Source organism: Myiozetetes cayanensis, unplaced genomic scaffold (genome assembly GCF_022539395.1).
Source record: "Myiozetetes cayanensis isolate MyiCay16 unplaced genomic scaffold, myiCay2020 scf14, whole genome shotgun sequence".
NCBI classification, from domain to species: Eukaryota; Metazoa; Chordata; class Aves; order Passeriformes; family Tyrannidae; genus Myiozetetes; species Myiozetetes cayanensis.
Window position 1 is genome coordinate 519,052 of NW_026087048.1, and position 19,236 is coordinate 538,287.

The 19,236-nt window shown below is 41.7% G+C and overlaps 1 protein-coding gene across 1 annotated transcript in view; it reads right to left on the minus strand.

The window, feature by feature from the left end:
* The window catches only part of TRPM1 (transient receptor potential cation channel subfamily M member 1), a 60,672-nt gene extending 45,017 nt beyond the window's left edge, over positions 1–15,655 (minus strand). Inside the window, exon 1 of the mRNA XM_050309702.1 lies at positions 15,599–15,655. Within this exon, the coding sequence (XP_050165659.1) occupies positions 15,599–15,655 (57 nt within the window). The remainder of the gene's footprint in view (positions 1–15,598) is intronic.
* Positions 15,656–19,236: the final 3,581 nt, after the last annotated feature.

Below are 19,236 nucleotides of genomic sequence, written 5' to 3' on the forward strand. Positions count from 1 at the left end.
TCTGACCTCTGAAATCACACCAAGCTTAAGTTCCACTTGTTGCAGAAGTTCTCATACCCTGTTCTAGCAAAGGGACTGTCACAAAGCCCCAACCCACTCTTGAAAGCTGAGCATAGAAATGGAGGACATACAAGGAAGTCCACAAATGTTTCTTTTCCCACTGAAAAGCAGATTTCATACATAGAGGCCTTTATGGGTGCCTCTTGTATCTAGAACATAGGGCACTCTGTGACCTGGAAAAAGTTAACCTATTGGACAGACTGCTAGAAATATTATCAAATATATATATATAAGCCAGAAAATCCATACAAAAAAAAAGTGATTTGGGTACTTCCTTCTGAAAGTGGAATGCAGATATGGAGTGTGGTGTGTTTCTTTGACCACGTTCTCTACAGTAATGGAATTTAAATATGAATTAATTCCTCTCTGCTCCTGAATGGGCTCTCCTTGGCCAGCCATTGTGCAAGAAGGCAGGACACATTTTAAAAACCAGTATCACACCCACCTATTTTGTTCTTCCATTTGTTAGCCCAAATTGCAATGACAGAAATGCACACCTGAGAAATTACAGCATTTAAAAAATCAAATATAAATTTTGCTGACTCTTCCGTTACCAGAAATTTGATAGACGTGCCTGCCAGCATTTCCCTTTGGCAACACCAGAACTGCTCTGGCACCTCAGTTCAAGTAACCAGACTCATCAGAGATAACCAAGCCGTGTGAATCTACTCAAAAGCCACAAAATTGTAGCTGTTCAGTGTTCAGTTTAAGGTGACTGAGATCCAAGTCCCCCTCTAAGAGCAATAAAAACATTTTCCTCACTTGCTATTGCAAATGAAGAACAAGTTCTGAACATTTTTAAAACCACACATTTCAGACTGGGTGTTTTAAGCAACACTAAAGCTTGTCAGGATGAGACACTCTAATGAGAATGTTCTGAATAGTAGTTTGGATAACACTTAATTGTCTCTCTATAGAAACATAATGATGAGAACATAATAGCTATAGAATATAACAGGAATTAACTCTCGTGTTCCAAGGGCAGGGTGGGGAACTGCCATGTAAAAGCAAAGGGACTTACACACAACATGTGTAAAATAAACCTTAACCAAGCTGGCTGAAAACCCAGTAAATGTGCACTTCTGCTGTTCAGGGCAAACAGCCCACTGGCTGCTGTGCTTACTGCCTGAAAAGCCTGTGACAGAATTCTGCAGGGTAAGAGGAAGAAACTGCTGGCATTTAATTCCAAATGTATAATTCTGTCAAGTTCAGCCAAAGTGCTCATTCAGAGTTCAAAGGAAAAACACACATGAGTGAAAAAAATGACATTCTCAGAGAAAAGGCCACTAGACAAAAGACAGTTTTCATGGATGCCTGCACTCATACTATGGGAAGGCTCACAGCACTTGGAGTTTGTTTTGTGACAGGGCTTGATATAAATGCACTGTGAAGGAAGGGGATAAAGATATGCATCTCTGGGCTGCCCTTGCTGTGACTGTCTCAGAAAAAAATTCCCTTGGTTTCCAACAGGACTCTGGAGCCACAGACTTGCAGGGAGTAAGCGAGGGGAGAACTCACCAATTTGGTGGTATTGATTTAAATAACATTTTCCTATACAATATAGAGGCATAGTCCATGCCAAAAAAAGCCTTATTTGCATCCTTCACTGTCAAACCATGCCCTTATTACTCCCACCTCCAAAATAAAATATGCTTGCTTCACTGATAGCAAACAACTTGGTTGTGCTTGAAAAGGAACAAGTTGTTATGGTTTTATTTCAATTACTGCAAATCCAATACCTGGTGATCAGTTCTGTTTGTGTATGAATAATGGACAGCTCAGAAAACACGACTCTTACAAGTGCAAAGCTTTGACTGGCATGTTGGATAGCTCACTTACTGAATGCAGGGAATAGCATTTCTTAACAAAAAGGTAAAACACATTACCCTTCTGAGCTGCTGCATATTCTGGTCTCTCTCAAATGTGTCTCTGTCAATGAAATCAGCACAAACACAGCATATCATTTCTTTCCAGATACTTACTGGTCTTGAACCTACACCCTGAATAAAAGCAAATTAATTCAACTAGTATGAAGGAAATATTTTTTCCCCTCAGTTTCTTTTTCTGCATCACTTATGTAGTATTCTGTAAAGTTTTCAAGTTTTAGTGCATTCATATATCAGAAGTAAAATTCAGGGATAGCAAATGAGAGAGCTGAACTTTGAAATACCAAAATGCACTGTGAGGTGCAATGCTGCAGGGGTTTTTCTGTTAGACTATATATAAAATTGTACACGAGTAGGAACTGAGCCAGACTACACACAAAACACCCAAGGAATATATTGTAATCTTCCTCACAGTTACTATCAGACCAAATCCAAACTGGAAATGTCCCAGTGCACTATAAATGCTAAAGTCACAAAGGAGTGAGCAATAATTACAGTGTGACATAATTAAAAAAAATTTGAAGAAGGGGAGGCGGTGGGGAAACCACAAAAAACAGTGTCAAAATCCCCTTGGGACACAAATTTTGATATCTGAGAGGAACCAAATGCTACTTAGAAGCCAAAGCTATTGTCACAATTGAGACAAAGTGCAGCTCAGAGAATCCTATATTTTTTTCATAGCTCAATTACAGCTTGAACCAACGAGAAGGATTTCCCAAAATGAAACACGACTGAACCAGTGAAACTTGTGATGAGCATTAACACAAATGTCCCAGCTCTGGATGTCAGAACGGATGAGAAATGACGAGACAACCATCTGCTCATAACAAAAAACAAGCGAGGTGAGACTCAGGAATGGACAGAGCTGGAGGGCTGGATGGTTCATGACAAGTCAGTCTGTTCACATGAAAGTGGAGCAGGGTGAGTTATTCATAACCATCCTAATAACACTGCTTTGTAGCAGCACAACTCATGACCATTCACTGCAATGCTCTGTCCACAAAGAACTCATGAAGCAGCAGCACATATGAAAACACAGAAACAACCCTGAACTACAGATCTCTTCATTATACAAAAACGTAATGGTTTTTTAAGTGCATGTCCCAGCAGATTCTGGAACAATGTGTATCACCTGACACCACCATCAATCTGCAGCTATATGGACTATTGGAAAACCTCCAAGACAAAGCACTGGAAGAGAAGACTGTCTTAGAGTCTTGGGCTACGGTCCCTGTGCAAGGCTGAACAGTCAAACGAAATTCCAAGCGTCTCCAGCTCTGGTTATTTTTGGTTTTGCTGGAGGCAGCAGTTACTGCTTGGGCCAGGTACACAACACCTGAGCACAAAGGAAGGGCTTACAGGAAAGGATCTGATGAGCTTAAACAGTGCACTGAAGTCAGTGACAAAACACCCAAGGCACAACAACATTCTCACCAAAAGTGATGATAGTTTTTGCTCTGGAGTAACACTTGAGTCTTTTCCCCTTCTGAGCCCGAGGCCTCACTGCCAGATGGAACTGCTGGGGAGGTGGCTGTGGCACAGAGAAGGTGGGGCTGTCACCCACCTTACTGCACTGTGGGCTGGAAAAGCACTGCCTGTAGCCTCTAGAGCTCCAGTAAAACCTGAGTTCATCCATAAAAGCCAAAAAATAACCCCAAAGAAGAAACATTTTGATAACAAAATAATCATAAATCCTCTTCATACCCAGGCATTCCGGGTGTAGAACAGCTAATACAAACAGCACCTCAACAGCCTTAAATACAATCAATTAACATAACCCATCAACAGCAGTGGGGAGAAATGGCTTAGTTCCCAATCTGATTCCTATAAACCAAGCTACATTTATTGAAATGTGATAATCTCTGCACAAAATGAAATGTGCAGTGGAATTATCTTCCTAGTCTGAAGCACAGGTTGTTATCCCCAGCAAATTTATTATGACCTTACTTAGGCTCTGATGAAGCCACACAGTGCAGCAGAGGTAAAAACCCTGTTCCCCTTCCTCCCTCCTTTGTACAGTCCACCCCTTCCCTCCCAACCTACAATCTATTGAAAGCACCAAGTTCCTGTAAAATACAAACTGCCACTTATGCAGGGAATAAGTGCTTTCAGATGGACAGGACTGTAAAATAAAATGGGTTGTTTCTTTCAACATTGTAATGTTACCACTGCAACTCCTCTCTGCCTGACACAGATGTATAACTAAGCAAAATAATTGCCTTCTTTACTGTCCACATTCATCTCTGAACTCATCTGCAGCATTCCTCTAGTTATGCCAAGTGACTGGAATTGAAGAGAGTCTTTTTAAAGCAGAACAGAGGAGAATTGAGGCAGCTTTTTTGTAATCTAGTGCTAAAGTTAGAAAGCCTGTTCCATCCCAGGAGAAGTCAAGGGAAAGGAGTTATTTTTGACAAGGTTTCACCCACTGATAAGTGTTTTTGTAATACAGTCAAGTGCCATAAGTACTACTCCTCTCTCATGGAAAGCTTTTAAACTCCACATAGCAACAGTGGTAATTGTACATGTTTCACAATTCTCCTTCCCAAACCCCTTTTTTTTGTGTGTTTGAAGAGGCTTTGTACAGAAAAAACAGACACCAACTGTGTGTTCTGCTTAAGCACAACTGACATCAAAGAGGAGCTGTAACAAAGAAAAAAGTGCTGATCACTCAGGGCAGACAAACCAGCACCACCCATGACACCCCCTCCCAGGGGGCTGAGGGCCTGGATCCCTCTCCTACCTGGCCTGCTCACGTCCAGCTTTTAACACAAAGCATTTGCTTAACTCTTGATTCTGTAAATGCTTAACACACGTGTTTAATTTTTCAGCCACGAAGAGCCCCCAGATTTCCACAAAACTATGCCATACACAGAAAGCTGTTTAAAGTCAGTGCTGTATCTGTGTGCACAGGATCATGAGTTTACAAAAGGCATAAACCAGCATCTTCTGCAATAAAGAGTTCTCTGCTAGCTGTGTTCATGTGAAGAGTTCAATGCACTAACGTGGATTGTCCCATCTGTTTATCTGCTGATTAAAGTTGGGGAAGTGAGTGGTAGTCCCAAGCCAAACAGCTTGTAGGTGCTCTGAAATCATGGGACATTTGACTAGAAATCTGCTGTCCTAAATGCAGGTCTTGCTGATCAATACATGGGTTAAGATGAATTAAAGCACAGTAAGCTGCTGAAACAGTCTGAGGCACTGCAGCTCTCAGCTTTGTCAAACACATTGTGTTCCCCCCAGTAATTAAAACAGAAATGCCAGCAAGCAGCAAATACTCTTGTTAGAGAGATTCTGAGGTTAATAATTCTTCTAAGAATTACTGGGAAGGGGAGGAAATCTCTAAATCTTATTTAGTTTCAGTAATCTTCAGCTGTATAACTGCTAAAAAAGAAGTGGCTTGCCTGTTCCTTTCATTTATAAAGGTACTGACCATGTGTTATTCACTGCACAGAATGATTCAGATTCTTCTGTCTTGTGCATAACTCTCTTTCCTGCATTGTTCACACTTCTGATAGAGGCACCTATACAAATTATACAGGTATACTGTAACAATATCTAAAGATAAAAGAATGCCTTTCCATGGAGTGGTAGAGAGCACCAGTGTGCTTATTGTGTTGGCCTTGCAGGCTGAAGTTCCCATGAAAGATTGGGTAAGATGATTTGTGCCTTTCAGTCACAAAGCTCAGGCTAAGCTGGGCACTCTCAGGACGTGTTCTCAGCACTGTTCAGCTTTGCTGAATGTGCAGTTCCACAAAGCTCTGATTACTCCAGAGCTCCAGCTCACTGGCAGAAAGCATTAGCATGAGATCTCACTTTTTTCCCCCCAGCAGCCATTCAAGAGCAGCACAGGGAAAAGAAAACAGCCTCCTAAAAGCAGAGCAGCCTAGGAAATAGGCCCGTTATTTAAAGTACTGCCAGCAATTTTAATTTTATCACAATGCTGTTTCAGGACTATCAGCGAGCAGATCTGTGCAGCACAGCACGGGTTTGTTTTATCAGGGAAAAGGCCCATGAAACATGCAGTGCTTTGGGCTTTTTGTGAACAAGAAAGCAACACTCCCAATTTACAGTTACAGCCTGCAGCTTAAATGAGCCCTTCCAAAGAGAAAGGCTTCTGATCAATGCTATCAAGCACTGAAATGCAAGGCTGAGTAAAACAGATGCAGAATCCAAAGCTGCAAGCAGGAGTTGATGAAAGCAGATTGTAATTCAATAAGCTCTGCTGCACAGCTGAATTAGGCAGACCAAACACCTCCTTCACTTTTCCAACACAGAAAGGTGGGATTTGGAACATTTCTCTTCAGATGTTCTTGTGAGTAACTTTAAATGTGTAAGTTCTTGTGTGCTTCTCCAAAAAAGAGATGTTTTGTATCAGAAGGAGAATAGTGCAAAAATGCCACTTGAAAACATCTTGGAAGTAAAGGCACACTCTTGTCCCTGTAAATGAATGCAAACAGGAGCCAAGATTCAAACAGCTCCATCACCACCCTGAAATCTTCATGGAGCATACACATCTACACAGACACCAGGCTCACAGTGCCTTGGAATACCCTTACTAGATGTTCTGGAAGTCACTGGTCTTCCTTATTATCCATCCAATCTATTTATTGCTTTGGAGTGCAAAAATGGTCACTCTTGCTCATATTTGTCCCCCAGAGACCAGAGAATGCTGCTGATGACAGCAGGAATGGTTCACAGGCTGCTTTTCCACACGTGGGGCCATCCCCACAGACCCCTCCCAAAGCAGTGTCCCTGCTGGATGACAGTGGGGCAGGAACCACCCATGGAGCCCACGGTCCTGCCAGAGCAGCACTGACTGAGCAGAATGAATCAGTGACTGGAATTCCCAAAGCCATCTCCCCACCTACATTGTTTCCAGAAGGTTCTACAATCACCTGCAACAGTACCATGACCAAAAAAATCTGCAAATAAAGATGTTGAATTTGCATGATTTGACAGCTGAAGTGCAATTTTTTGCTAAGTTTGGGTTGTTTTCGTTCTTCAGGCAGGGTTTTTACATGGGGAGCAAAATAATTAACGTTTGATACATTGATTTGTGCTGTGGGGAAACTGTGCAGATATAAAGCAGCAGATATAAAAAGCTGAAACAGAAGTTACTGTATTTAAAGACACACTACAAAATCAAATCCCTAAATTCATTATTACAAATTTCTGATTTAGAGAAAAATGAACCTCGAAATGACAGGAAATCAAACCAGTTCTAAGATGCTGGACATGCTTTTTGATAGAAACAGTTGTTGGTACCTGAATAAACACCCCTCAGTTTCCAGACCTTTCCAGAGCTTCTAAAACTACTACTCACTCTGCACTACTCAATGGGAGATATCAAAAAACAAAACAAATCAACCCCACAACAAACACCTAAATACTACAGATGCTCAGAAACTCAGCTCTCTACATGAAGGTGGAAATACTAAACTTTCTAGTCTGCAACTTTAAATGGCAGGTGGATATGGAACACAAGTTCCAAGAATGACACAAGGAAGGCAGCCTCATTAGCCAGGATTCCCAGGAACTATACATTACCATTTACCACCCTCTTGCTGAGATCATTGGCATTTTAGACTGGCAGCTCAAAAACCTCACTTCACTCACTAATTAAACACTCACTACTTAAACAAGAATTTTATTTTTCAAACTAAAGTAAGGACATTTCTTTAAATTCACTTTCTGGTAAAGAGTCATTGGAGCAATGCCTGTTTGCTCAGTCTCATGAACACACAGTCTGATGAAAGATGAAATTTACTACTGAACAAGAAGAAATCCCTAGAAAAGGCAAAGTAAAGGAGGCAGGATTTATTTTGAGAAGGACATTAAAAACGAAAAAAAATGTGCCAAAACTACTTGGCGTGAGAAACACACCAGCTGTACTTCACTAATCCGTGGCTGATCCTTGGAAAGAATCACAAATCCACTCAACCAGCAGGCTGAGTGCCATTTTACTGGCAAGAACCGAGAACAAAATGGAATCGAATATATACTCATAATACTGGCTATTAGAAATTGTGCTTGGGTTGGAAAAAGCACGTATTAAGAACTCTCTGCTTAATTCAGCCACAGAAAATGCAAAAAGCGAAAATAGAAAAACTAAAGGTATGAATTTTCTAGATGATTGTTTCATTGTTATACCAAGATGTATTTCTTTCTGTTCCTGCCAGAATAGACATGGAATAATCTGTACAATCAATGTTCTGAGCTGTGCCTGTACCTGCTCAAAGCCACAGGACGTCATTGATAACTTTTTTCTGCAGGGAAGTTGTTTTTATCCTGTTCTTACAGGATAAAACCAGCAGAAGCTGTCATATCCACACATTTTTAACTTCATACAACTTCTGCACATCTTTCAGTACGAATTATATTCTATTCTGAAGCTTAAGGCATTTACTGCAGTTGAGTACCAGTTCAATACAAATTTGGCAAACAAAATACTACACACAGTAAAAAGACTAAAGCTCTCATTAGTTGTTTTGTTAATGATCTGTTATAATAAACACATCTCAGTGGTAAGTTTAGCACTATAAATTAAATAAATTGGAAAAAATACAGAAATTATTAAATAGAGCAATCTTGTGCTTAGACAGTATTATAAGTAATTCCTTTTTCTGATGCTTATGACCCTTTGATCAGTATGTGAGCATTTCTCAGCACTGAAGAAGGGAGGGAGGGAGAAGGGGAGCATAGGAAATGAAGAAAGAAAAAGGTAATACAAACGTGGCTTTCAAGTTTCCTGTCCACAGTTATGATAAAACAGCTCTATGATGACTGCCTGATTAAAAATTAATTGCTGTGGTAATTTAAAGATATGCTTTATTTAATAATTGATGTATAGGAACTAGATTGGACTATTCACTGAGGTCTTACTATAAGGTACACTCAGATTCATGATCTTACTGTATAATTAAGGGTGGAGGGGTTTTTTTTGCATCTTGGAGAAAGGACACTTCCTGTCATATCTGTGCTGTGCAACAACTGGTCCTTATTTTGGTTCCCTACTGGGGAAAACTGAATTTCAATGTAATCCTTCATAGCAAGGTCCTTTCTATATAGCATAGCTCTATCTAGTGGTTGATTAATCCAAGTGCATCTGACTGCTTAAAGAACACTAAATCACTAATCTGATGAAGGCCAAGACCTTCTCGGGAAGGTGACACTCTTACCCTGATCTACTGGTACCTTGTGTAAGCCTGGGAACACCAGCAAAGGTGGCACGAGCGGTAAATCCCACCCTGACATCCACTGATGAACGTGACTGGGGGCAGAGTTCTCCTTGGAATGAACACTGTTCCCAATGCCATTTACAGCAACAAACCAGGGGCTCCAACCCTTATTCAGGCAGGGTACCCAAACACTGGGCAGACACAGAACCCCCCAAACCAGCTGGCCACTCCCTGTGCTTAGCTCCATGTCCGTGCCTTACCCCCACAGAGGGACGGAAAGCACTCAGTGTGGGTGTGTTTGCAATGGCAGGAGGTGCCTGGGGAGCCTCTGCTCACCCCATCATCGCTGCTCTGGGCACAGGGGGGTCCCCAGCCCCAGCACTGCTCGTTAAGGGGGTGTCCTGAGAGCTGAGAGCACAGGCACTGCCGTGCCCACCTGGGAAGGGGCTGTTCCACACCCTCAGCTGCAGCAGTCGGAGGGGGGACACAGAATTCCTCAGCAGCCCCAGCTGGGCCCTGTCCACTCCCCCGTGTTCTGCAGCACCCGCTGCGTGTGACAAAGGACTCTGCACTGCAGACCCTCCAGATCCACACACTGAACCCACAAACCCACAAAGCCCAATCCAGAGAATGCAAATGGCTGTTACATTTCCTCACAGTCTCATCCACCTAGAAGATACACTGGATATTAATCTGTCAGCTTCTAACTGAACACAGCAGAAGAAAAGCTGCTAAGTTCTGTCCTGTATAACTGAGGAATGGATGTCATCAGCACAGGGGAAAGGCCACTGGGTTTTGCTGGTAATTACAAACGCTCCACAAAACTATAGTTTTCCCAAGCTCATCAGGCATTTATCAAATGGAGGCTTAAGGAAATAATAGGCATTCACATAGCAGTTATCTGATTTATACTCTAATAATAATTTCTGTTAATAACTGAATAAATAACTATAGTTCAGTTTAAACTATAACAATCCTGCTACAGATCCCACTGTAGCAAAATAAAAACAATGTAAAAGCACTGCAATTGGTAAAAAGAAGTCATGTCTGCTGCATACACCCAACACCAAAATATAATGTGTAATTTTAAACACTGCTTAAGGTTAAGTCCATACAATAGTTTTAAGGAATCAGCTTTGAATGTTGTATAACTTTGCCAGAAAGCCTGGAAATCACCTCTCCTTCAGTGTGATTGGAATACATGAACTCAGGGCCTGTCAAGACTCCTGGCACTGGGATTAGGTAATTCTGATCACTGAAAGCTTCAGCTGCAAACAGTTCATTCTATTTTTTGTTCCAGAAAGCAACTTGAACACAGCTTTATTTTTTTTGTGCACAGGAATGAAATAGGTTTGCAGCCCAGTTTCCCTGTCCTTTCAAGGCAAGTGTTATCCAGCCTTTCTGCAGTGACAACACAGGTGGACACAGTGGCACAGGTTTACTTGCTCTAAAAAAAACAAGGGGAAGTTTTTTTCCTTGGCTGGGTAGAGGAGCTGATTGTGAGAGTCCATGTAGGTGCCCAAAACTAGACCTGTAAGATTAACAGGGGTCAGTGGGGACCAGCTCACATTATTTTCTAACAACTAAAATATGAAACTGCTCAGTTTGCTAAATGCTGAGTCAGGCACCAGTCCAGGTGCACGGTGCCTCACAGACATCTTCCCAGGGCTGGTATCCCAAAGGTCTCACACAAACCTCAGCAGCTGGAGCCAGAGAGGATGGGAAATGGCACTAACAGCCTAAACTGAAGTAGTTCCTTTGTGCCCTTGTGCATGCCTCCTAATTTGCTCAGCTCTAGGAAATAAAGGTAACAAGACTCCCTCAGTGCTTGAAAACTTAACTTCAGGACATTATAATTTAAATCAAAAAACATTTAGGATGGCTCAACACAACTGTAAAGTGAAATTAGAACTAAACACAGAAGCACGTACAAAATTCAACAGCAAAATTAAAAGATTCTCAACTTGGGATACTAAGGATGAGGTCCAAGAAATCTTACCCAAACATAAAAACTGTTTTTCAAACCTACAAGCTCAAGCTTTCATACAATTCCCAGCTGAGCTGTAGAACTCCTTGGTGAAGGATCTATGATGACTAAGAAGCAACAACACAGTTTCACATAAACCCCCCCAGTATTTCCTGTGGTCCACACAGTCCATAACTGAAGCATCCCTGTGGAGCAGGAAACACTGAGGGACAGAAGCCACATCTTTGCCCTGTTCCTGCAGTGCTGCCTCAGCTGTGCTGCCACAGCTCCCTGCTGGGACACAGCACCACCTCCTACACCCCCCTGCCCAACCTTCTACTCTTCAGTTCCACACTGACAGAGATTTTACTTTTGCAAAAATATAATATAAAAGCCACTACTAAAAGTGTAAAACTGGACAAAGATATTTACCACTTAATGTGAACATCAAGCCTAAAACACAGTGCATTCCTCTTCACCTGTCAATCTCCATAAAATACATTACTAACTAAACCGGCACAGAAGTTAATGATTGTATTGTGTTGTGTTAGGTTGATTGTACTAATGATTGTCTGGGGTACTGTGTACCAGAAACAACAGAGGATGAACCCTTGAACAACCTTAGACCACCAGGGGCTCCCTCTTGAACAACCTACTGCTCTCTTTTTTGTGAAAGAAGATCTGTAATACATGACCTGTGACAGAAAAACTGAGAAGGAGGGAAATTAAAGTCAGCTAAGAACACTGGAAATAAAAAATGAAAAACATTCGATGTCTACTCTGTTAAAAAAATCACAAACAGTACATTTAGGAGAGCTTAGAAATGACTGCTTGCTTTCCACTGGTAGGGGCTTAAGCCATTCAGCTATTAATCACATGAAAGTAGATATTAAGGAATATTAATCCATACCAGCTGTTACATCTTTTACTGTGCTATTATTAGAGATTAATCTTCATAGAACAAGGCTGCCTTTTCATGTCATTTCCAAGAGGACACCATACAAAGTGATACTGTTTTACAGCATAACTTCACAAAGAGGTGGAAGAAAGCAGGTGATAACAAATACATGGTGAAATTATATTCAACTTCATCCCTAAAATCTAAGGCACTTATGCTTAGAAGAGAAACTGTCACTGTAATCAGTTGATTAGTTAATTTTTATTGTGACTGTAAAAAATTGCTTTTATAGCTCCCTATTTACATCAAAAGAACACGTTTATTGTCTTGGTGACACTGAATGTTCTCTTTTGGAATGTTTAAGGCCATGCAATATCTTCAGTACCTGGGAATGCATCCAGTTTAAAACTTCTAATATGATCTAGTTGATGGAAACCTAATGAGGAAGATTTAGGATTGTAACAGAATTTTAACAAATCAGAATCAACACTGGGAGCATATTATTTTGCAATGAAGTATAAAAATCCTGTTGGGTGAGCTAGGTTTTGGAGGAGTAGTTGCTTTAATAGTTGGATACATTTCACTGCATCTGCACACTCCAGAGAAACTCCTATTGGATCACATGTTGGTGGAATGCTAATAAAAACCACAAAAGGTCTCATGTTGTTCCAAAAAAGTAAAATTACTGGCAGAAAAGGCCAGTAATATCCATTAAAGATTATGAGATTACCATTAAGAAGAAGCTTCTAATCAGTTGCTTGAGTTTTGGATAAGACACTACCAGCTGCACTAGGGAAATCAGTTGTCATAGTTACAGAAAAAAATCCCCATTCCCCATACCTGCAGTCTCCTTGTTTCATTAAATGCAAGACTCTTGTCTAATGATGTTGCAATTATTCATCCCTGTGTCTTTGTTTTTAACTCCTTTGGATGTCAGATTTGACAGACCATACATATGCCAGTTTTATGGCACAGCCCGAATGGTGAGGAAGCAGCTCTTCAGTCTGGGGTGGTGATTCACTGTTCTCCTGCTCTTCCTTCAACCTGCACAGCATCTGCTCAGCAACAACTGCCCTTTCATTCTCCCCAGATTTGCTGAAGTCCTTCAGAGGTTCCCTTTTCTCATAGTTCTGTCTTGGCATCCTGATCTGCTTCAGCTGCTCAGCTGCTGCCTCCACAGCCCTGTCTGAACCTGCCTCCAGCCTGGGCAACCTGGCTCATTCAACTGCCTTTCACAGCCTCTGCTACCTGTCTGTAATCCTCTCCACCCCCGTTTTCATCTGCTGATTATTATTTATGGAACACTGGTTTGATGCCTTTTCCACTCCTCACAAATAAGTACATCCCCATTCCGCTATTTCCTCTCCTCTTCATGCCACTCACTAGGACAAACTGCCCTTCTCACTGCACCCTGCTAATGCCTGTTGACAGGACTGCTCCCATCTCCAAACTGGACAGGTGGGAACCCTGCACGGACACTTCAGCTGCTTAATGTCAATAATTTGCCTGCTAACAGCTGGCAAAAGCACAGGGCAGACAGAAACACTGGCAACACAAAAAATAACACGCATATTAGGAGGTAAAACTGGGGTCCAAATGTAAGCCTTTAAGCAGTTTATCTCATTGCTTACTTGTTATTTAAATGGAGGCTTGAAGTGGGGAGATATCAGAGGGACACAGTTTTAGCCAGCTCCAGCTTTTCTAACTTTTCCAGTAGTGTAGATCACAGAAGCTGCACTAGAGATTGGGACACGCACACAACACAAAACTATTTCTGTGAAGTGGACAAGACACGTACGAGAAACAGAGGAAAAGTGACTGCCCACTTTCACCAAGTAGCAACAAACTAGTGAAGTTAAGTTGGTGATGCAATCCTCCACATTGCCCATGAAATGACACCTTTTCAGTGCTTTCTGACTCTTCCTTTACTCTATGTTTTTCACCTCATTTTTGAGGACTAAATTAAAAGAATCTTAATCACCTGTGTCAGATTCTAGAAATGCAGAGTCTGAAATAAAAAAGACTAGTAAGGTTCTGTTCACTAAGGCAGTGCTTGCTTCTTCAAACGTAGGACTGGAGAGCAGTAAGTACCCCAATCATCATTGCAGATCCTGTTGCTACATGAGACATGAACTAATGCAAATTCCCAGCAAAACTGCTTTTTCCTTTGTTTATCCACACTTGTGTGTTCCAGGCAGAACCAAGGGGCAGCCATCTGGGGCACAGAGCCACTTACAGTCCCACTCTGTGTCTGCTGCCACTGCCAGTGATCCCCCTCAGAAGCACTCTCATGTGCACTTGTTGCTCTCTGTGTTTGAAAGTCAGAGAGATGTTTTCAGTGTTCATGAGAGTTTGTTTCAGTTTTTAACAGGAATCCACCCTCGACAGATTCCTTCAGTAAAACTACACTCCAAGTGAAAACTGCTCCAGGCTTTCTGCCCTGACTTTTCTCTGCTCAGAACCGCACAAGGCTCTTACAATCTGTCCATCACTGGAGAGATGCTGGTGAGGAGCAGGGCAGGCTGTGCTGCTGCCCCCAGCCTGTCATCTGAGCTGGAGCACGTGCTGCAAGCCCAGCTTTGTTACTCTGAACAGGGGCAGCTGAACCTCCTGGCCTGCTCTCCACACACGAGTCTGCCTTCATTTTCCTTTAGGGCCAAATCTACCTCTGATGGCAGTTTAATTACTGCCCTGATTTCTGGGTGGCATTAAGGCATCATCACCTGCTCTGATGTACTCAGAAATGAATTTTATTATGTTCCAGTTATTTTTTTGCTTCCATCACTCATCTGACTCCTAAAAATTGGAAACATACAGTTGTACGTCTTGAGACACTGAGACATTGGCCAAAATATTTGCACAAAGAGAATTTCGTAATCACAGCAGAAATTTGAGGAGAAAAAAATGTGAAACTTTCAAGAGGAATGTGTATAAAAATTATTTCAATGTTACCAAGTGATCTATCTAACCATAACTGAAGTATTAACCAGTTCCAGAAAAATTCATTCCTATGGCCTAATCTTTTATAAACCATCAAAAGGTATGTAATTTGAAGGAAATCACAGCTTCTTGACAAACAGTTGAGGAGCAGAAAGTAAATTCATCCTGTTAATCTTTTTTTTCCTGTTCGAAGTCTAATATTAAAATACGAAAGCACATAAAACATACAATTTACCAACTGCAACTAAATTCAAGGGATTTCATGTGTTCCTCATAGAATCTGACTGCTGTAGTTCAATGAAGCACATCAAAATCCCAGCTACATCCTACCAGTCCTCTCATTTACTGCATCTAAATTTGGCATGAACGCTAAGTATCAACAGTCATCAGAATATGACTTTGACTATGGATAGGAATAATTACAGGCTAGCCCTGTACAGTGACATTTAACCCAAAGACCTTTAGGAGAGGAACTTGGGAAAGAACTCCCATAACAGGAATAAGATCTTGTGCAAAGAACACAAGGGATACCTCTGAGACTCCAAAGAGCACAGAGGCAAAGGGAATTGTTCCCATTGATAACAGTACCAGCTGTTATAAAAATAAAGGGGCAAACAGTGCCTCCAGCTGTTCCCCTCAGATTGTACTGTTTGGGAAATTGCAGACTTACCCTCTGAGATCCCGACGCAGAGCCTTTAAACGAGGTGCGTTTGAAGGAGCCACTCATCCTCCGCAAGGAACCCGCCAACTTCCCTCCTTTTCCCTTCTTAACCCCCTGGCCTTTACCCTCCATAAGGGAACCGGTATCCCAGCACCAAAGAAAACTAGGGTTTTAGTCATGTAGTCTGAGATCAACAATCATTAAGTTACAGCTTAAATAAAAAGAGAGACAGGTGCATAAAACAAAACCAAAGCCAAACAATGAGATTCCGGTTCTGATGTGCACCCTGTCCCAAGTGTTACCAGCCAGCCAGCCAAGCAGAAAAACAAGGAAATACAGACACAAACTGCTGTCCCCCTCCCTCTTCTCTACTGACTCTATAATCAGGCTTAATGCACACAGAGTCAGCAAGCTATGGTTTTTAATGGACAGAGATTTAATAAATGGTGATTGAAGGTAAATCTACTTTAGAAGCGGCAGCCGAAAGGTTTTTATTTGTGCAAAACACAGGGCAGTCAGATGGAAACTGTTTTGGTATCAGTAGAAAGGCACATGAAAAGAGCAGATGGTCCTCAGCAGACCCTGGGTTAGAGGCCTGGTGGGATCCTAAAGGATAATTGCTGATGGCAAGTGTGCCTAGAGCAGGTCCAGGGGGGAGAGTCAAGCTCTTAAAAGGAAAGAGGCCCTAAGACCACAAGTTAGATTCTAAGTAATTAGGGAATGATGGTAGTGGTAGATAAGGTGTGGTGTTTATTATCTCTGTGAATTCCCATTAATATCTCAATGCATCTGTTTTGTACCACATTGCCTAAATATGTAAAAGGAGGCAGTTAGGAGAGAAAGGAGAAAGAGAAGGAAGAAGAGAAAGAAAGGAGAAAGGAGGAAGAGACAAGGTGCTTTAAAAGAACAACGAAACAATTATTGACTAGGAAATATCTAGTTGGCTTCAGAAGGCATGACCCATGTTTTTGGTAGAGAGTCTTGTTCAGAAAACCAAATGGATGAGAGCACAGAGAAAACAGAGATAAATTTCAGAAACATACACAGGGATGGCTGATATGTAACTGTGGGGCAGGTCAGACACATCACTAATTTACAGGATTTAGTTATACAGTCATACTTTTTATTTTATTTTTTTTTATTTAGGTTCATCCCTTTGGCCCTCAATAAAGCTGCAGTAGGTGCCTGCTTGCAGCTGATTAGAGGAGGCACAAAAAACTGTGCTGAAAACCTAAAACAAAACAACATGGAAGAGATTGATATACAGAGATGAACAACATTTGTTGTTCTGGTCAGCACGGCCAGAATCGAGAAAATGAAGTTTCTCACTGGTAAGGACAAGTTGCTGACAACTTCCTGACATACTTCAAGTTGTGCTGGGAAATGGGAGAATATTCTCTGCCCCCAGTGTGTCAATGAATGACACAGGGGCATCCTCACCACTACTTGTGATGTCACCTCACAAACAGGTACCATGGTATGACAGCACAAACCCCTGAATCAGAAAGGATGGTTAAGGGTATTTTGGTAAAATTCTGGCAAAGAACAAAAACGGGGACATATTCTTCAGAAAGCAGAAATTCAGGAAGTGATTCTGTTCTTCAGAAGACAACGTAGAATGTGAGGAAAGAATTAACTTTGTCCTTTTGGATCTGTCATTCTAAGATGTCTGAGCTCCCTGTAACTGTTCTTGGTATATTTTAAGGATCATTCTGATTTTTACAAGTCATCAGCACCCAGGGGATGTTCACATTCAAGAGCCAGGTGAGAGCAATCAGTGCAACAGAACCAGCTGACTAAAAACCCCAGTGGAAAAATAAGGAAAGTAAGTGATGTTCTTGCCCCCACTGTGTTTGTATAACACTTCATGGGCCATTTCCACCAGACTAGGGAACAGAAACATGCACCATGCTGGCACTCCCAACAGCTCCGTGATTGAGAAGCACAAGTTTAATAGATTTTCCAAAAGAGCTTGTGGTTTTAGGAGTACTGTCACATTAGGAAACCTTTTAAACAAACGTTGTTATGAAGGTTCCTGTCTCACACTGGAGTTTTCTACTTCATCAGTTGAACTGACTCAAAGGTGTGTGTGGCCTGGATCAGATCTGTGCAACCAACTGGTTTAAATCAGCACGGGGGAGGGAAGGGCAGTAATCTCTTGCAGCAGGGTGCTGGACAACAAATGAATATTTGGCACACTGTGGAAGTGAAAGACCCTTAAACTGGTTCTGAAAGGGAACAATCCATGATATGAAATGACACATCTGTCCATCATCCCCCATGTTTGGCAATGAAATCAAATTGGTCAATCTTAGGTTATGAAAAGAGCATGGACCCTCACAAAAGAGCAAGTAGAGTGCAGGCACGCTCTGCTTGCAAAGATCCCTGCCCAGGTCCTGCACAGCCTGCTCCCCGGGAAGAGCAGGAGGCACCCGCTTCAAAGCACACAAAAGTGGCATACTGTGTAAGGCATCAGAAACTGTACATCTTACAGATTACTATGGAAATTTGGCATGTGCAGGCATGGAAAGATCCATTTCCCAAAGGCCCTACCTGCTTTTTTAAAAAGGAAATAGGTTGGCTACAGATTGCTGTAGTTGTTTCAGTTCATAGAGCTGTTCTATGACATCTCATCAGAGATGTCTGATGTTAGTTTAAATCAAAAAGTGATAGATTTAAAGCTTTGCTCTGTAGTCCACCATGTCAGCTGAAATGTTTCCACTCCCTTCAGCAGTCAATCTAAATCTGGAAAGCAGCAGGCCCTAATCCAACGACCTTTATTTACACTACCAGCCCGGGGAAGAGAGGCTTATTTGTACCTCTGCAAAGACCTCAATGTACAAGACAGGTCGAACTGGGCCTTCCTTCCCTTTGCATTTAATATCAGTATGGGGTGTCTCAAAAGAATACCTTCAGTGAAAAAAGTGTGTTGGTTTGATGTGCTTTGACATTTGTGATGCAATAAGAAAATTTCAAGAGTCCTGTGTTTATCTAAAAAACCCAGCCTACAGCCCACTAAGGGCACTCATCAGGTACTTACACAGCTAAGGACAGGAGCTGTTTGGACTGTGTTCAGTGCTGCACAGACGCTTTTCCAAAAGGGCTTATTCAAAGATAGTCATCATTAGTTATGTTGTGCTTGCTACCAAAACATCTCAACAAGTGTCCTCACAAGCAAATTCATCTCTCCCTTAGTTTTCCTGCATAAGGACAAGAGCATACACCAGGAGTGTCTGAAATCACTATGGTGCTGCAAACTATCAGCATTTTGAAGTCTTTCAAGCCTTCAGAAACTCACCTGCTATTCTGTTACTGGCAGGATAAACCTGCTGCTCTTCCAAACTGAAAACAAATGGGAATGTCAAAGTTACTCTTCAAGAGGTTTTAATCCTGCTAATCCATTTATGTGCTCTCTGCAAGTTGCCCAGTGTCAGAGACTTAACATACTTCAGTGACTTAACATATTTTTAACTTTCAGAAACCCAGCCTCTTTTGCACTGTTTTTCCCTCACTGTAGTACATGAAAAGCTGCAGGAGGTCAGACTTAACATCTCATAGCTGTGCACAAAAACTTGCAGAGCAGATGACAGAGGGTCTATCTGAAATGAGCTGGAGCAGAATGAACATGGATAACATTTCATAGTCGA